Source organism: Populus alba, chromosome 8 (genome assembly GCF_005239225.2).
Source record: "Populus alba chromosome 8, ASM523922v2, whole genome shotgun sequence".
In the NCBI taxonomy this organism is placed as follows: domain Eukaryota; kingdom Viridiplantae; phylum Streptophyta; class Magnoliopsida; order Malpighiales; family Salicaceae; genus Populus; species Populus alba.
The window spans coordinates 9801141-9821151 of record NC_133291.1 but is presented as its reverse complement, the minus strand read 5'-3'; the positions used below and the strand labels follow the sequence as shown (position 1 = coordinate 9821151).

Below are 20011 nucleotides of genomic sequence, written 5' to 3'. Positions count from 1 at the left end.
CAAACTTGAAAAATCTTTACCTAATATTTTAATGTCGACAGAATTTTTGTCAATTGTTCAACAAGCGAACAAATTGCCTTTTCCATTCTCATTCTCATATTTCAGTGTTGAGTCACTCCCAGGATTTCAAGATCACTATTTATAGGGGAAAGGATTACTCATCCACGTGAACTACAGACATTTCACATCTTGTTTACTACGGTTCCTTGTATGCAAAAACACTTAAAAAAAAAAAAAAAAAAACACCCAAAAGTCACATAATTAAACAATTACAACAGAAATTGTGACAACGGCAAACTAAGAAGCATGATGGAACGAAAGCCTACTAGGCGAATCAATTCTTACCACAAATTCATCTTCAGCATCAGATTCATCACTGTAATTATCAATGATACAAGTCTCATTTGTGCCTGTACTCTGCACTGGGGGAGCATGAGTTTTTCCAATCAACTTTCTCACTTCAAGACTCTTCCTAGCATAAGTAGCTTCTTCTGATGGGACACGAACTTGCTGGTAAGATGCGGTTTTTAAAACTGACAAGCTGTGTGATCGCTTGACTTGGCTACCGGAAAAGCTGTGGGCATGCCTCCGCATGTCAACCTTATGAAATGAAACAACAAGCCAGAAATTCAAAATAATCAGGACCTAGAATAGTAAAGTTCCATTATCAAGAAATATGATGAATTCTAATGGCCACAAGCCATGATTTGGAGCTTCCTCTTTATATATTTTCATAGCATGGAGGCACAATGAACTATATCAAATAACCACATGAAAGATTAAATTGTTAAACAATAAAGTCTCTGAGCCTGAGTTATTCAATATAAAAATTCCAGAGTTCTGCATTTTTTGCAATGATCCCAAGAAGGAGCTTTGCAACATAGCTTTGCAAATAGATGTATTGAACATACCATGCTGCCAAATATGCTTAGTTGCATTGCTCTCACAGGCAAGCTATTTTCTGATCGACAAGTCCCTACACAGTTCTGCTCACGTTCCCTTGGTTTGTACAAATTTTCAGGCCAGCTCATTAGACCACCATGCTCTCTAGTGAAAGATCTTTGGGGATGATCAACCGATACTAATGACGATGATCTTCTCCTCAATGCACCATCCGCTTCAAATGCTGCAATATCAAAAATGATTACCCTTGCTCTTGCCTCAACTGATACTGGGATCCTTGATGAGAGAAACTGGCTGCTTGGGCACCTGTAAACCAACAATACCAGTGACCTGGTTTAAATGCCTTCTAATTGCCACAACCAACAACCAAAAAGGACATGATTGAATAAGACTAGTTTAACACATCAACAATCTATGTCTACATAATGGTCAAGTAATATGTGATTAACAGTAGATGATTTATGTATTCAAATGCAAATTCATCAAATACTCTCATTCATCATTTCACTCAGGATCAATCAAAACTCTTCGTGTTTAATAAATATAAAAGAAGCTCACTTCCAAAAGAAATCAAATTTTGTGCCTACCTCGTATGATTTTCCATTTAGACTTGTAGGATGATTTTATAATTCTTCTTGGATTTTGATTTTTCATGCATTTGTTTGAGTGCCAAAAAAAAATTCAATTTTTGATTGAGGGAAAAGGTTCAGGTTTTCTCAAACATGCATTAACTTATACAGTCTTGGGGTGCTCATGTTGATGTAGGAAATTGATAAGTTCTGTATTTTTAAAACACATCCAATTAAAATTGATGACTTGATTATTAAAGTAAAATAATAACAAACAATAAGGGTAATGTTGATCGAATCAAATGTTTTCACAAACTTCGTATATCTATATAGATTATAGGCATGGATAATTCATACGGGGATGGCAAATTGAATTCACAACTTCAAAGGAACTAATTGGCTTTCTAGTTTCAATTGATAGCCACATTAATTAACTTGTCTCTGAAATTAAGGTGTCAACAAAAACTAAATCAAGTATGGTCAAAACTATACCAAAGTTGTTAAAGAGTGTTATATATAATCATGAAAAGAACTGAAGTGTGGAGGTCATTGAAAAGAACAGAACGAGTGATAATATAGCCATTCTGTTTTTGAGTGGCATAGTGCTAAAACGTTTTCTTCTCTCTCTTTTTTTCCGTATATCCTATACATAGAGCATTAAGAATAGTTTGATAGTACTCTACCTTAGTATTTGTCTTTTAAATTTTAAATATATTTTGTTTATATATTTAAGCATATTTTGGTTGAATCAAATGTTTCAGTAAAAGTTTGTGCATGTATTTATATATTTATGGATTTTCATGGATGCACAGATGACGTTGACATTAACATAAAAAAAAGCATTTGATGCTCACACTCACTGCATTAATGTATTTAACATTCATTTTGGACCTATTTACAAGAAAATTAGAACAAAAACTACATTTTTTGGAGGAAAAAAAAACTGTCTCAAGTAAGAAATTCCAGACAAATTCAAAGACTAATTTTGACATTATCCTGAGTGAAATATATTCCTATTTGCAGCAGTGGCTTGATGATTGGTACCCAGAGGGCTTATTGAGAAAGTACAGTGTTAGATGAGAAAGTGTTTGAGCCATGATAGGCTATCGGGTTTGGGTTTGGGTTGTGACTAGACCTCTAGTTCTCCTGTGTACCAAACAAAGGAATTTGTTTGATGGTTCAACAGAATGTATGCCTCTGTCTGTCGGTGTCATTGTGGTTGTCCTAGGGACCAAAGTAACAGAGAGGTCCAAGTGTAACAGACACACTTGAAGGTCAGTGGCTGTTTTGCAATTTTTCCAAAACTACAAACAAATCCGTTAACTTTGAAACAAACTGAGCATAAATTACCTGATATCCCTATCTTTTGAAAGCTTTGATTTCCTTGTGGAGGCAAAAGTACTGCAGGTGATGCAATCAATTCATCTTGGAAACCATGGGCTTTTATGAATCCTTCTAATAGAAAGCCAATAGAATGATGAGGTATTTCTACAGTTTCTCCCCTGATGTATGTGGTCATCACTGACCTTTCTGCTACAAGGGCTCTCAATTCTTGCATTGGCAATTTTTCAAATACTTGAGGAAGCAAGAGTTTGGCAATAACGATTGCACTTTCCTGGAACACCACACAAGAAAAGGAAAGAGGAATAAAGCTTCAAGTAAAGATCAATAATCATACTCAGCATACCTCAAGTCACTTTACCCTCTTCCAAAGTAGGCGGACATTATAAGGCAACTAGACACTGTGGATTGGGGAAACATCCAATTCTTGACTCATTCAAAATCTTAATCAAAGTGAGTAATTTCATTAATGGAGGAGAAATGTGATGAATCTAAACCAAAATGTATAATTATACCTGCCACAGGAAATCTTCAACTGCAGGGTCTGACCCTAGCAGAGAAAGTATTTTCTCACTTTCAATAAAAAAGCATAGTACCACAGAATCTGTTATTATGTCACATATGCAACGTTTCCCAACTAGCAGCTCGTACAGGCCTAGTGTGCTCCCATGTGTAAAAGTTGGATGCAATGAGTGTTTGCTCCTAACGCTCTTGCTTGTCCACTGCCAAACAATGATTTTCTCACTGGTAAATTGTGATGTGTTTGTTCCCAAGGAAAATAATAGTACTTCTGACTTATTTCTCAAATCCCAAACTTCCCATATAAATTTTTATTTACCTTGACAACACCATTGGAAATAAGCCAGACACCATTTGGCTTGGAGCCTTCTTTGTAAAGGGGCACACCACGTGTTTTCATTATTTCTTTGGAAGAACATTCAAGGGGTTTACGCACCATAGAAGGAAGGGCCCCCAACAGAGGATGGGAACTAATCAAGTCAGTTATTTTGGGAAGCATTACTAAAGGAGGATTCCTCAGAAATCTTTTCAAGTCAGTCTGCATTAGAAGATTGAAACATTTTAACTCAAATTTACAAAAACTGAAGTGCATTGACCAGAGATCATAGAATTGGTAAAGGATGAAACCAAAATCACCTGGACAGCATCATGAAGATGCAGCATTTCCTTTTCTTCCAATAACCCAGCCTTCTCAAGATTTTGGACATAATCAATTAAATGGTTCAGCACTGAATATGTTGCTTGTCTTGTTTTCACAACACGCAAAACCTGAAAAAGTATTTAATAATTAATTGTGTTCTAACATCCCCTGATTTAGACGCTATATCAACAATAAACTATACAAATGAAACAAACCTGATGACCCACAGACCTAGGTTAATCAATTCCTACCAGAATCCATTATACCTGAACAAATATACGGGGACAGTTAAACTTACAAACCTGAGGAAATGTAATACGGACATCTTCCAAGAACTTTCTTGCTTCTTCTCCTTCTGCATCACTTTCATTAATGACTATAGAAGCAATACCACTGTCACCTAGAAGTATAAATAAATGGGAGAAGTCAAACTTCTCACAAAATTCTACACTATATACATGGAAAACAGTAATGCTCTTTCAAAAGGAAATAAATGTCACTTCACTGGAAGCCACCGAGAATACATTTAACTCAGGTTGTTATCAGAAACATTTTTAAAGTGGTAAGAAGATGTTTGATCCAAGGGAAAATATCTTCCCATATACATTATGACACAGAAGAAAAAAACTATATTGTAGGTATCATGTCTGAGTCTAACTACCTCTTACTTGTCATACCTAAATCAAGATCATCATTTACTATTATCCAGGTATTGCAGGGCATCTCAGAGCCCCTACAAATTGGACTTTCCAATTCATCCAAGAAACAACAGAGAGAAAAATTAAGGGAGATGGAGAGGAGAGGAGAGTGGACAAACAGAGATTTTGGAAGCAATTACAAAACTCAATGTTCAAAAGTCAATTAATCATCAATAGCAAACTTGACTCCTATGGCTAATAAGGTGTTCTTCCGTGCTCCAAATGCATTCAGAAGGAACATGAATTCTTTGCCCAACTAAGAACAGAACGACAAAATAAATCAAGTCAAAGAACTGAAATTGAACTTCTAATTCTAGATTCTAATTTTATTATTCTTCCTAGAATAAATATACTAAACTTCCTTTGATGGTTCTTAATTATTTACTTTATCCTTGTCAAAGAACCATTTTAACCCAATAACTTAGTTGTTAGGTGAGGTCCAAGAATATTTTTATATTACTCTCTAACACACCCCCTCAAGTGAAAGCCTTTTGGGCTTGAAATTGACACATGCCCAGATTACCTTGTGAAAGGCTTTGATGCCATGTTAAAAAACCATCTCAACCTAATAATTTAAGCTATTAAGTGAGGTCCAAGAATAGTTTTATATTACTCTCTAACAATCCTAAAGGAATTTCATCAAAGCTAGATTCAAGATAAACCAAAAGCAATAGAACAGTAAAATAAAACCTAAGTCAAGGAGCTGAAATTAAATTTCTAATTCTAGTTTCTATTACTCCTCCTACAAAAAATATCCTCAAATTCATTTGGCTGTTCCTAATTATTTCCTTTTTCCCAATGCAATTTGATTTCAAAGAGTTATACTGCAGATAAACCAATAGCTCAGAATCCGCAAAAGAAGTCCTCTCTAGTGCAGGTTGCATTAGAATAGAGACAACCTCATGACTTGAGTCGAAAGCTCAAAAATCTACCATTAGAATAAGCAGCAATCTCATCATGAACTATCACTTCAATTTTATCTTTGTGCCATGGAAGAATATAGGTGTTGGACATGTGATTGCCTGCTGGAAACTAAAAGGCAAAGTAGGATTAAGAGATTGAAATGTTCTACTTCTTGCCTAAGAAAGAGCTACAAGACTAACTTACATGTATTCTAAGTTCTTCTCCAAAGCACACATTTACCAATATAATCCCAGTTTCCTGTCTTTTCTTTTTTCAAGAAAAAACAAGACATGCTTTTAATGTCAGTAAACGTAATCATAAAACAATCAGAAAAGGATCCAGGAAGAATTCAGTTTTGACTAAAAAAAAAATCTGTCAATAAATAAAGCCATAAGACTAGCTTCAACATCTTAAAAATGCACCAAATACATCTTCAGAAATGAAAACTCTAATGCAAATATTTAAGAAGCATGTTCAATGCAGACCACAAATCAACAGTGTGGCACTTTCAATGATCTTGTGACTGCATGTGAAAACCTTCATAAATTCACAAGACTTACTTCCACCTGGTGTAGAGATTGTCTTAGTAAGACATGTTTGGGAGATGACTGAACATGGATTAGAAAGAATTTACCATTAACATGGTAACTAGATTTTTGCCACCACAACATACCTTTACAACTAATATAACACGGATACAAGATTCCTCGAAATTGATATAAGTATCTCTTTAAAGAAAATTACTAGAGCATTATATGGAATAGCCATTATAAATTTATGTAAAGTTTGAAGCATAATAAATCACAAGAAGCACACGGATTCAAATGATAATGACCATGTAGGTGCAATTTTCCTCTGTTAAGATTGGTGTACAAGAAGTTGGATAGTTTTTGATCTTATAGCCAAGAAGGATTTAGAACTATATGAACAGAAAATATAACACAATCCATGTACTGCATTAAAGTAAAACTGTAAATAGAAAACCAAAGAAAAAATATTTTAAAGAAAAGGTATTAAATCATGTAAAATTTTGTCCATCAGAAATGTACCAAATAGCCTAACAAATTGAATAAATTACCAATGAAGTCATGTAGTTGTCTCCGTGCAATTCTATGGGCACGTAGAAATGCAGCACAAATGTAGCATGCAGATTCAAGCCTCTCTACAGTGAAATAAGTAACCATTTTTTTAGGGAAAATGCTTGCTCGAAGGAACTTGTAATAATTTGGAAAATGAACATTGGATTGCAAGCCCTTCCAATCACATAGAGGTTCATGGGAAGCCAAGTCAATTGCTTCATCTACTGATTGCATCAAAATGTTTGCAGTTGTTTGTGCTATCCTTCCTTCATCAAGCATCCCCCAATAAGCAGCCTGAACTCCTGGTAAGGAAAAATATTTTAAAAAAGGGCATTCACTTGCATATTTCAGCTAGAGTTGGTTTAAGAAAAAATTAGTCATGATAATCAGCTCAACAAAAAAAAAGTTCTACAACAGAACTTTGATGCATTGATAACAATAACATCTTCTTTGTACATCCGCTAGATAACATAAAAAGCTTTCATGTGGATTTATAAACTCGCAACCTTTGCTTATTGGAGTTGATGGTCCTTTCAATTATCGATGGATTTACTGATTGATGCAATGCATGTTTTTCTTTTCTTCCTTTTGACTTTAGGTCTTGTATGAACTTTTATGACAATATTACAGTGAAAAAGTTATTGTTGTACTTCGAGGGAAATTTATATTTTCAAATTTTTTTCCTAAAGGCACATAGGAGAGAGAAAAGAATTACAACTGAGTTTCTTCGTATAATCTAAAATGAAATCCTTAGGCAAACTACATGGGGTACAGTTCAAATTCAAAGACGCTAATTGGGCATCATTCTTGTGAAACTAATTCTTTCCCGAAAGCTAAATGTTCTTTCTCCTCTCTCTTGTCTTGTATAATACTTTTCTTTAATGGTGTACATGTTTCAACATGAGTCTAGAGGTGATCATGATAGATTGGCCTAGAGAAGAGCCTGTCTCCATCTAGATGGTAAATTCCAAAAAAAGGATGCTTAATACCCTGATTATCCTTATCTTTTTGTTTTTATTTTAATTAAAAAATGAAGTAACAGCTCTCACTATCTAAAATAAAATACAAAGTTATTTCTATGACTCAAAACTAACTCCATTGCTAGCTGATAGTTCTCAAATTTGCACAAATTAAATCCTACACAAACTTATAGGCACCCCTTTTTCTACAAGCAAGGCAGCTTTAATCCAATTCCCTATGCCATGAATAAAATAACATACATCCCAGCAGACAAAATTCCTTTTCCTTTTGGAGATAGAGAAAAGAGGCAGGCTGACTTAAGGTTATTTCACTTGTCAAAGGGCTGAACAAATCCCAGAAAAAAAATCAGCAAGTAAAATAATATACCCAGTAGCAATAAAACAGCACATTTACCATTTAGAAGGCGTATGCGAATATCTTTCAGATTAGTTGGGTCTAAATTATTATCAGCTTCAGATGCATCATGAGGGTGTTCGCATGACCCTTCCAAATTATTTAAGCTTGTAATGTATCTTTTAACTGTAGGCCAGTCAACTGGTCCAAGTTCCTCGTCCTCTCCAAGATCACCAAAAGCCTCTAGTGCTTTGTTCAACATTTCATACTTTGTGAAGTTCAATATACGCTTCTGCAGAAGATAGATATGTCACAAATGACAAGAAAAGGTAAACATATACAAAAACAAGATACATTGAGTAGTATTTTCACTAATTTACAGATCAAGTTATTTCTTCATCAAAAAATAAGAGTGTCTCCTTGGTTTTTTTCAGCAATATTGGATACATCCATGACTTGCATAATTCTCAACACAAATGCTGTAAAAGAAAAATATAAATAGTGATTCAGGACGGGAATAGAAATGGAGGGAAGTGAAGAGAAAAGAGGGGAAAATAAGAAAAAAAATAATGCAGCCAGAGAAGAATTATAAACTCTAATCATCAACCATCAAGTCAAGTTGTCCAAAACATAATAATAGGTACTCATTTACATAAAGACAAGCCCTGGTAAAATACTAATAAAAGAAGAAGCTAAATTCATAGGTGATGGGAAAAAAATTTTGAACTCCCAATCAAGACTGCCTTAAAAGGAAATACACGATACACCAGAAAATTATGAAATTATGAATTCCATAATAACTAAAACTCTGAATAATATATAAGATTAAACAATCTAATAACAATCCTAGAAGGCTTGCTTCTTTATCTTATCCCCTGATCAGGAAAAGGAAAAAATTCATCCTCAAGTTTAAAAATCTCAAAGTAGTAAAACCACTTGTGATGGCTAATGGCGTTAAACTCAAAACATGGACTTGATATACTTCTTTATTGAAGAGGTTAATCATCCTTGCATTTCAAAACTCAGATTAATTACGAATCATAAAATTAGAGATTCGGAAGAATCCAGCCTCAATTTTAGTCTTAATTTGACTTCTGTGCTGTGATGGCCTTGACCTGTTCTTCATTTTAGTCATAAAATTAAGTTAATCATCTCCAGACTTTCTGCAGCCTTTCCAAGAGAGCATTTCTCAACAGTCTGTTCTTCATTTTCTAGAGAATTAGCTGTTTCTGCAATTGTTGTGTTGTTACTGGCTGCTTTTCTTCACAATCATCGTGATAAATTTATGAGACTTCTATTTGCCCGACAGCTTTCTGAACTTTATTGAAGCATTTCTTCAACCTCCTTTTATTATCTCCAACGTTTCTAACATAGATCTTATCTGCTTTTCGCTAAGGCCAAAAAAAAGACTCAACTTACCCAGCCATTAAGCTGGTTCATTCAAGTAAAGTGGTAACATATGCCAGAAAGGTTGAATTCCTTGTTGACCTTCAAGGGAAACAAGGTATTGGAAGAGCAATAAAAGTAAAAAGTCACTGGAAAGTGGTCAGGGAACTGGTGTTAACAAAATTTATGATGGAAATGGAACAGTTTAGGATCTGGTCTAGGAGCAACAAAGTTGGACATGAGGAAACCAGTTCCAATCTAGTGACCTTAAACCAGGTTAAATCCCAGGAATAACAAGCATATCAGTAGAATTTAACAAGGTATTTGTCTAGTACTAAAGGTTTTAACATGGGAGTGGTAGTGATGAAGGACAAGTTTTGACTTGTGTCCCACCAAAAACTTGTGGCAGCTAGGATTTTTTGGGTTGCTGTAGTAGCAACGCTTTTTAAACAAGAAAAAAGAAGAGAAAAACAAGAAGAAGAATAAGAGAAGGAGGAAACCTCTAGGCACCAAGGATTCAAAATAACTCTAAAACTTTTATTCCATAGCTCAACAACAACAAAAATAAGAGAACACATCTCCATTTATAGAGATGATGCAACCAAAATAGAAAAAATTGATAAAATATTTTAATTTGATTTTTTTTTTGGTATTTCTTGAAAGCCTATTTCATTTAGGAATTCATCTTACTTGGAGATATTACCATCTAGGAATCTTAGTATATTCATTCAAATGTTAATTGGGAGTTTTCAAATACTTGTAATTTTTCTTTTCTTATTTGATGTTCTATTTCCTACTTAGGTTAGAACTACAAGAATCTTTTGGTGCCTACATCGCCTATACTATGTAAAAAATTGACAATGGAACGGTGAGTATTGAGCTTATACATGGCATTCTTGGCTTTTGTGGATAGCTTGCCTGATTTATTTGATCTTATCAGGATAAGGGTAGAATTTCTATTCTTTCCATCTATATCACGCAAGCTATATGTGTTTGTTTTTCTATGGTTGGAATTTATTCAAAGCTGGAGATTTCTTTTGAATAATTACAAGCACTAGCTGTTATAGAAAATCTTTACTCCATGTTTGGCAAGATTATCTCAAGCAGAAGATTCATGGAAGCCAGAAGTCAGACTTGGGGGGGGGGGGTGTTGTGAGAAAGGATTCTGAAGAAATAAATTGCTACATTCATGGTCTACTTTTTCGTTGGAACCATATTAAATGCAAAACAAAATCATCAAGATTTATATCATTCGAGAACATCAATGATCATATTTTTGGAAGCCTGTATCTTCTATAAAATTCAAATAAAAAATGGCTGTACATAAACAGAGAAATTCGAAGCAAATAGAGCAGATTCTTTAGAAAGATCAACTTAAAACCTTGTGCTATCGATTGAGCAAACATCAATTTTACTGTCTCTTTCTAGTAGTAAAGCTATATCCTATATCAAAAGATAAAACTCCTAATTGGACTTGGACTAAATAAGAATAACAAACTAGACTTATCATAACTAATCCTAATCAAATTAGGATAGCAACTCAATATATAGAAGTAATAAATTAAAGAATAAGATTCCAATTCTCAAAATAAAGCCTCATCTTTGGAGCTCTTTACAACCTTATTTCAAACCTATATACTCTAAACACTAATTTACCACAAATCTTTAATGGGGCAAATCCAAAGTTTCCTACATTAGATTGTCATCAGAACTCAGTGATTCCTTCCCTCCCCTCTTGAACTTTGTTTCTAGCATATACCATATTCCTAGTCATCATCTTGCACTTTCCTTAGTTTGAAATGGTTCCAGAAGAATTTCAATTCTTCGAAGTCAAGGTTACATCAATAGAATCAACTATGGATGAGATAAAAACAAAATTGGCAAATAATGGATGAAATAAAAAAAACAACAATGGACAGGCTATTGGTTGCAACATTTTATAAGAAACTTCTTGTTGTGGAGTTTCACCACCTCCAGTGTTGCTAATATCTCTTCATATCATGAGGATCGTGAAGATTTGGACTTAAGGGCAAGTCCTCGTCAATCAAGGAAGATTGATGCATGACCTCAAAACAAGTCGTTTGGGGCATCTAAAGCTGAAGACCATGTCTTTTTTGCCCAAATCCAAGACTTGGTACATGAAATAGCTTTTTTTATGCGTATTTCCAAAGGTAGAATCCTTGATAAGGACAATCAACAAGTTGTAAAAACAAATGATTTGCAGCATTTTCCTCTCAAATGCAAGCTTTTGATTTGACAGCAGCCATTTCGTTTCCTTTCCAAGAAAAGGGTATAAAAAGCTGCTTGAGTATTTTTGTGTTATTGGTCTTTAATTAGGTATAGGAAGCAAATCAACACAATTTTGCTACTTGTTACATGTTTGCAGAATTTTGAAACCAATCAGATTGCAGTTCCTATTTCTGCCATCTCACTTTACCTAAACTTTATATATTGGCATTTATTTATTTATTTATTCAATGTGGTCCTTAAATAGAAGCAAAGAGAATTGGAGAAGGAAGAAAATAAAGGAAATGGAAAGCTAGAAGAACAATTGGGATGACTTCAGTCTCCATTCTCTCTAATCAACTATCAATAATCAAAATAAATTTTCCTCAAGCATAACAACAGGTGCTCTTACATAGAAACCAAATACCCAAACAAAAAAGGAATAAAAAATTTTAAATTGAAAACATGAATTTTGCTCCAACTAATAGTAAATAATTTGAATTGCCATATGATGATTTTAATATGACATTCACAAAGATTCCTAATAATTGATAAAAAAAAATACTAAATAATTGAGGCAATAATCCTAGAATTATTGCTTTGTCCTCCATGAGATGAGATAGGTATATCAATGTTGTATACAGAAAAAAATCACAAACATCACTGAATTCAGAATATTGGATTCAAATTGAAGTTTCTTTTATAGACATTAATGTAAACATCACCTTGGTAGCTGATAGCTTATCCATATCTAGAAGATGTAAAATAAACTGCGTAGTTGACCCGTTCACAATAAGTGTCAGAAATACGATTCCGCCAGTGAAGAAAACAAACTGTGACAGTGGAGAATAAAGCATTAATCAAATTGCAAAAAATAAGCTACTCTATTAAATTTCTATATTCTTGAAATGGTCTGATCCATATATTTGACAAAGGACTCGATATAAATTCAAGGAACAAATAAATAAAATAGTTTTTATGTTCAATGAACTCACCAAGGTTCCTGTATCAGAACTAAGATAAATTGAGCTGTCACTAGTGCGCTGATACAATCAAGTAAAATCATTAGAAGTAAATTACAGCATGAAAGAAGCTTAGATATGATAGAGAGCTTTATGGACACAATTTTCTTCAGACAGTTCTGGATGGACATCAACCATCTATATGCTTGGAATAAATGTGTCATGTAAGTCATCTTTGGTCATGGGAGCTATGAAGAAACTTTTGGTTCAAAAACACACTTTGTACTCGCACATTTACAATCTCATGGTCAGTAAGGAATTTCAGACATAAACAAGGATCCAAAAGAATTAAATCAAAGAATGTGTGGAGATATGATGTTACAGCAGCATGGAAAAGAAAATTAAATCAATAGCTAGCTGAATCAATGAAAACTTGCCTTAACAGATAATGAAAGTGATAATGCAACAGCCCCTCGAAGACCTGACCATATGACAATGGTAGCTTCCTTCCAATCCAAACCATAACCAAAATATTGTAAAAATGGATACAATGCTCCAACAACTATAAACCGGGATAGTTGCACAAAAATGTATAGAAGAAATAGGTAGCCCCATGTATGCCCTGAAAAAGACCAGGACACGTGTATATTCACCTTTTAAAAAAATATGAATAGTGCTGGACATAATAAAAAAAAATGAAAGTTTTACTAACTAATGTGGCACCTCGTGGTGAGTGTTATATCACTTTTTTTAAACCATCACGTTAAATGCCAAAAACTGCATCGCTCTTCATATCCTTAGCTTTACTCTTACAAAAACTAATAATAATGCATCACTAACAAGAATCCATGATTCAGACTTGTTACCACTGTAACAACAGAGAATTAATAAAATTCAGATGTGCATCAGAGTATCAGACATAAACTAGACTCGTATATTCTTAAGTCCAGTCCTACCAAATTTCTTGGAACAGAAACTTGGGCAACTAACCATTGAGTGTGGTCAGTTATATAATTGAACTGGTAAAGTAAATGACCAAGTGAGACCAGTTAGGAAATTGACCTGATGAACCCCGTGCATGTTGAAACAGGTCAGTCCAAGCCATTACACTCATTGATGTCATGGATGGTGGCATTTGAATGGTATGGCTATCACACCCATGAGCAGGCAAAGGTGATCTTGTTTATTCAATTATAGCAACATATGCATATCACATGTTGCTAAATTCATATAATCAAACATTTCCTAATTACATATAATCAAAAATTTCCTAATTATGACCAAAATACGTAGTAAGGAATTTTATTTCAAAAAAATTAATAGAGTAATGATTGATAATAAAATATCCCACACATTTGACATTCAAAAATTCCAAAAATAAAATAAGTAAAAATAAAACTATATGTTTTTTGTCCCCGACCTTTTGCTATTTTTTTATTTGAATGCTTCACCTTTAATTTTATCTATTTGAGTTACCAACATTTTATTTTATTTTATTTTTATTTGGCACTCTAAATTCCATCCTTTAAATCCAGTCTTCCAAAGCCACAAGGTATACCAGGCTGATTTTGGCTGACTTCTAAGGCTTTGAGCCTTGATCAATCAACCCTAAAGGTCCTGTATTGATTGGTGGACTTTAAGTGAACTTCAAACCATGCTAGCTTATCAAAAAGGGTCTTCAAGAACCTTATGACCTTTGGGGTGGGTTTTCACATGTTCACAGTGGCCTTCCACCATCAGCTCAAGTGCATGGGACCTGGGACCCATTAATATATTCCATCAACATTTATCAATGTTAATGAACTTCGAATCAATCTGTAATATCAGAATTTAAAGACATAGAATATCAAAGAAAACTAAAAAGGGATGAGGAACCATAGGAGATTAAATCTTGGTTAACTTATGTATATGTAACTCAAGGGTGTACATGGCTATGAGAAATTTTATGTTACTTCAAGGCTATTTATACACAAAATATGCACTAAATAGGAATATAATTACAATCTCATGGGTTGAACCTCAGGTCAATCTCATAATTATTAGATAATTTTCTAATGTAAATGAGTAATATTTCAACAACTAATAAACTCATAACCACTTCATAAAATGCAAAACCTTCTCTTCTACATTATCGACCCTGCTGACCTAGCTCAAGCCTAGCTACCAGTAAATCATGATAAGCAAGTTGTGTATCAGTCGTGCATGAGTTTTGTTGTAAAAGGAAACAGGGATGTGTAGTTTAAAGGTGAAAATACCATGGGTATGAAAAGCATTGCCACTGCTCAGAACACCTTCTGCTATAACAACACCACTGCGAAGGAAAAGAGCATTAAACTTTAATGAATCTCACAATTAATTATGAATATTATACTCCAAAATAGCAATAAGATAGAAGCCAAAAAAAAATACAGCAACAACAACAATCATAAGTAGAATAGCTCAAGTCAAAGTACTTGAATGGTATGCCTCATCAATTAGTGTGATACCCAATGACAACGGTTTAGTATTGAACTGAAAAGGTATACGATGACTTTGACAATCTCATGGCTCAGTTAAATGGATAGTCTCCAGTGGATGTTAAAGTTTCCTTTATCTCCCTCAGCCAAAAAGACAAGTATTCTTTAGCAAATAAACATTTTCAGTAATTAACAATCAACAATGATAACTTTTTGTAAAGGCTAAAGTCTCATTTTGCGTGGAATAAGCATTAGGTAGAAAAGATGCAATGTACTTAAAGGATTTTCCTTGCTCTGATAATTGAACACCAAAGACAAAATTCCAATTTAATTCAATAGTTCAATCATCAAAAGCATAGAGCATACTACTCCCCTTTGTTGAGGTGATTGGCAGTCCTTTGTGTTCTTTCTTACCTAATGTAGTTATTAAGATCACAACAAAAATTCTCCGTTAATCTCATTCCCAGACTGGAAAGAAAGTGTGGATTTAAGGGCTTGTGCATCACGAGTTTTATATCGGTTTTATGATGTCAACTAGTTTCATCAACACTTTGTGGTTTTATGGTTTTCCTGTCTCAATAACATAATCATTGACATCTAACCAAAAATAAATTTAGACTTGAAATCCATCCAAGCATACATGAAGTATAGCTACAGCTTAAGGATATGCTAAATTGATTTCTTACCTTAAGATGAAAATCAATGTATTTGCAATATAAGCAACCATTTCCCTGGAAAAAAAATTATGTGAAATGGATTAAACATGCAATCTTGTTGGAAAGTTCCATTCACATGATAACAAGAAATTTATTCATTGGGATTATCAATCCCACTCATGTTCTGGCATCAGCAGATGGCTATATTATTTTCAGGTTTCCCTTCAGAATGTATCTGTTATCTTCAGTTTCTGCAGTGACTGTCAGAAATTTAAAACTGTCATGGCTCTAATTAGGAAAAAGGTTATATTAGTAGCAGCAAGTAATAAATATACCATCTGTTGATTTTAAAAGTGTAGCATCTCAGATCTTTTGCAGTCTGCCTCAAACACCCAACATCCTCAAACAAAACTTATTTGAAAATATAAAGAGCCCATGTAAATACATCCATTATCCTCTATTGCGATATACTAGTGCACCATTTCTTCTATGAATATATAATATCTCAAAATATACTCATAGAAGTTATGAGAGATAATTCTTATCACTCTATTTATCCTTTCTTAAGATTGAAACTGTACTGTCAGATTTTAGCTACCCAGATTCTTTAATCTTCTGGAAGATTCCATTTCCACTTTTGTCTTTCTCATCTCCTACCTCACCTTTTCATTAGTGTTAAAATAATTTAATCTATTAGAGAGTGGTGAATCAATGTTTAAAAGCAAACACATGCAGACCAAGTACAAAATATAGTTTTCTACAAAATAATCTCCCCAAAAAATATTTAACTTGCATTAATAATCCAAACTTTTACTATATGCTAAAACCAATCTCATCATGCAAGGTAAATGGTTTCTAATGGATTAACACAACAGTTTCTCATCATTACATGATCATCAAAAAAGACATGCATTACTTTGACCCTCGTAGTCTTTAAATAGAGAGCGAGGCTACTTAGATGAAACAAGTGAGCATTAAGCATACCAAAAATGATGCAAGCTCTGTTGGCCATCACCCTTGAAAGCAGTCCTGGCTACAGCAGCATAAAACCTGTCCAGTGATATATCAAGAGATACCATTTCTCCAAGTTGCTAAGAAACTATTCATAATTTATCAACTTACATTCCTAAAGTCATCACTGCCAAAACGCCAGAAACAGCAGCACCCTCTTGAGCCTGCCAAATAAAAATGCAAGTTCAGTTTCTTATGCACAAAAGACAGGATATAATTTTGATAACTGGTCGTAAGTTTGTAAAGCCACTCTCTGCAGTTACAGTTTCAGCTGTATTTTGATAACAGATGAGCAGGATAAACATGCTGAATAACACCGATTGAATAAGATGGCCATGAGAATTATAAACATCGAATCCTATAATTTATCAAGATTACACAACAACAATCATGCCCCGATCCCAAACTTGTTGGGGTTGGCTATATGGATCCTTTTGCAACATTCCATGTGATCATACACCAAATCCGACTCAAGATTGAAAGATCTTAAATCCTTTGACACGATCCACTAAGCACCAGCCTGAAATTAAATTTCTCATTGAAAGCATTTCTTACTTCAGATAGAAAATCAAGCACTGGTATAATTTGTTTCAAGGAGAAACTTCGCAACAAAATAAAACAAGCACCATTGAAATGGCTCCATCCTTATGAAACTTCCTCAACATTAAATCTTGAAATGGAAAGCTAGTTAAAATCAAGCTAATCAATGAACAAGGAGATCAATTTTTAAGCATCATCAGGATTAACGGATGCTGGAACCTATCCTTGGGCAAAAGATAAAAGTGATAAGAAACAATAAAACCAGCCAAAAATCTGAACAGGGATTGAAGACCAACCAAAGTCACAGACAGAGAAACAGAGTAGGAGAAAAGGGAATGGCCAAGAAGACATCAAATTCATCACTGGATGCAAAACTAAAGCTTTCCGATAGACATTATTCTGTCACTTGCAATTTGAAATAAAAGACCTTGCGATGCACTCATTAGAATGGTAGACTTCAAAAATGTTTACTAATATATTTTGCAAATATGGTGACTAACACTTAACTAGCCATTCAGAAAAAGAACAGATAAATTTAAAAGGAGTCCTGAGTTGGAAAGAAACATACAGTGAAGTAAGTAATGTAGCTCACAGCTAGTGTCAGCGCAATCTCTATCACAGTGTCATTGAAGATGAACCCGAGCCACAAAACAGATGCAATTCCAAAAGCAATACCAATGCCTACACTGGATCGAGAAAAGGTTTTCATTTCAAGAGTGAAATCCTTCATTCAGTGCATATAAAAGGTAATTGATACTTACGCTCCAAGCGAAACTTGAGTTAGAAATTTGATTATAGCACCCGAGTTAAAGCTCTCCCCAAGGACCATCCGATAGAATAGCTGATAGACCACAATTGCAGTCCTGGACATAGAAATTAAAGGCAATCAAAGATGACTGAAGATAAGAATAATAATAAGACTGAATTTTTCACAGATGCATTTATTCTTAGTTTGCTGGTTTCAACTGCTCAGATTTGTCAAATTATCTATACAGACTGTCAGGCACCAAAAAAAAAAAATTAAATACCCATCATTCATCAGGGATTCTCCTTCGATTATTGTACTCAATTTTTTGCTTGCACCAAGCTCTTTCAACAGAGCAACAACAGCCACAGGATCAGTAGCACTCAGAAGTCCCCCGAGCAACAAAGAGGTTGTCCAACTCCAGTTATATGGGAAAATGAGCTGCAGCATTAAATGGCACAGTAATTTTACAACAAGCGGGCTAAATTGCACAGTAATTTTATAACAAGCAGAGTATAGCATATTAAGAAAACTGTAGTCTTGTAGGGTACCTTCAAAGCACATCCAAGACAGCATGTTGAAATTAGAACTCCAGGAATAGCAAGTAGAAGCATTTGCACCATGCACCTCTATAGAAAAATTGCCAAAAAGCAGCTGGTTCATTCAAACCAAAAAAAAAACATTGACAGACACGTAGCTTCACTTCGCTGGCAAAATAATCAATAGAATCAACAGAATTTTTATTAGGAAATTAAAACTACAATGAGGTGTCGAAGGAACCAAACCAATTAATAAGGAGATAAAACAAAGAGCCAGAAGAAACTATATAATACTGCCAAATAATGTTTGATTTCAAGACTGGCCATTAATAATATTTATCAATCCGTAATTTTTGTTGGAAATTTTTCCTCAGGGTACAAAACATTAGAAACCAAAATAAACTTATCTAACATAGGGGATTTCATTAATTCAGCGAAGTTATACTTTTTTTAATTATGCTGTATGATCAAATATGAAGTATAACGCATCGAACCCTAAACGAAAGCAACCAACTTTCCGTTTTCTGCAACTTTTAGACTCGGATCAACTTCTAGGTAATACTTTAAAGAGAGTGAAAGAAACCTTAATTTGGTGGACTTCCATTGAAAAGGAACTCTCGAAAAGAAGGGCAGGAAGGAAAACAGCCAGTAAAAGGTCAGGATCAATATGTGCCCCTGCATCATTCAATTGCAATTAGGGAACATCAACTAAACTATTATCATAAATAATAGTCTGTCAAGGCTTAATAAAATGAACTTACAGAGCCGAATTCCATCCCCGATCCTTCCCAGTCGATGACTGGTACCATATTCTGCACAGCCAAGTAATTACAATAACAATAATAAATCGAGAACGAGAAAAGAAAAAGGCTATGATTGGAACTACCGTACTAACAACAGCATTTAATTACCTAAGGATCCAAGAGCGATGCCGACGACGAGAAGAGCAACAGTGTAAGGGATTCGGGTGCCTCTCAACACATGCCTGCACACAATCCCAAGCAGCAGACTTAACGCAAAGAAAAGCACAGTGTCCGTTGGATTCCAATCATCTGAAGCAGCAGATGAAGAAGAGGAGGACTCCAATATTCTGTACGGTAAACCTACTCCTTTTTCTATCGCACTCCCCATTCAATTACTTGCTCCTCCACTGAAACTGGTTTTGGTAGAGGAAGAGAATCTTGTCTGTTTTCTTTTCTCTCTTTGAAGGAGGTTGGATATGCTCGTGTGCAGCCCAAACGTTCTATGCGAATAGGGAGGATACGGTCAACCGTGCGATGATACGTGATGAGGCCGTTCGTCGTTTTTTATTTATTTCTAGTTGCATGCATCACTTTGATTTGATGGGTCACCGGCTTTCCAATTTTTTTTATTTTTTTTTAATCATCATTATTATTTTAACCTTAAAAAAAAAACAATTTACCCTTCAATAATTAACACCTCGAATAATTTAGGCATGTTAGTATAATATTGTATTTGTTGTTATCTATAACTCCAAAGCAAACTTTGTCTTCTGATCGGAAT

The 20011-nt window shown here is 34.3% G+C and overlaps 1 protein-coding gene across 1 annotated transcript; it reads right to left on the bottom strand.

Annotated features, from left to right (window-relative positions):
* Positions 1-121: 121 nt before the first annotated feature.
* On the bottom strand, positions 122-19773 carry LOC118054753 (sodium/hydrogen exchanger 8). The gene is given in 24 exon segments (XM_035066455.2): positions 122-600; positions 912-1165; positions 1168-1209; positions 2823-3087; positions 3329-3535; positions 3652-3870; positions 3969-4100; positions 4275-4372; positions 6652-6954; positions 8027-8258; positions 12304-12411; positions 12574-12621; positions 12978-13162; positions 14796-14851; positions 15683-15727; positions 16637-16702; positions 16775-16827; positions 17772-17889; positions 17965-18066; positions 18232-18389; positions 18500-18577; positions 19071-19162; positions 19249-19299; positions 19399-19773. Coding segments are annotated over 24 exon segments (3435 nt in total). The 5' UTR covers positions 19619-19773; the 3' UTR covers positions 122-297.
* Positions 19774-20011: the final 238 nt, after the last annotated feature.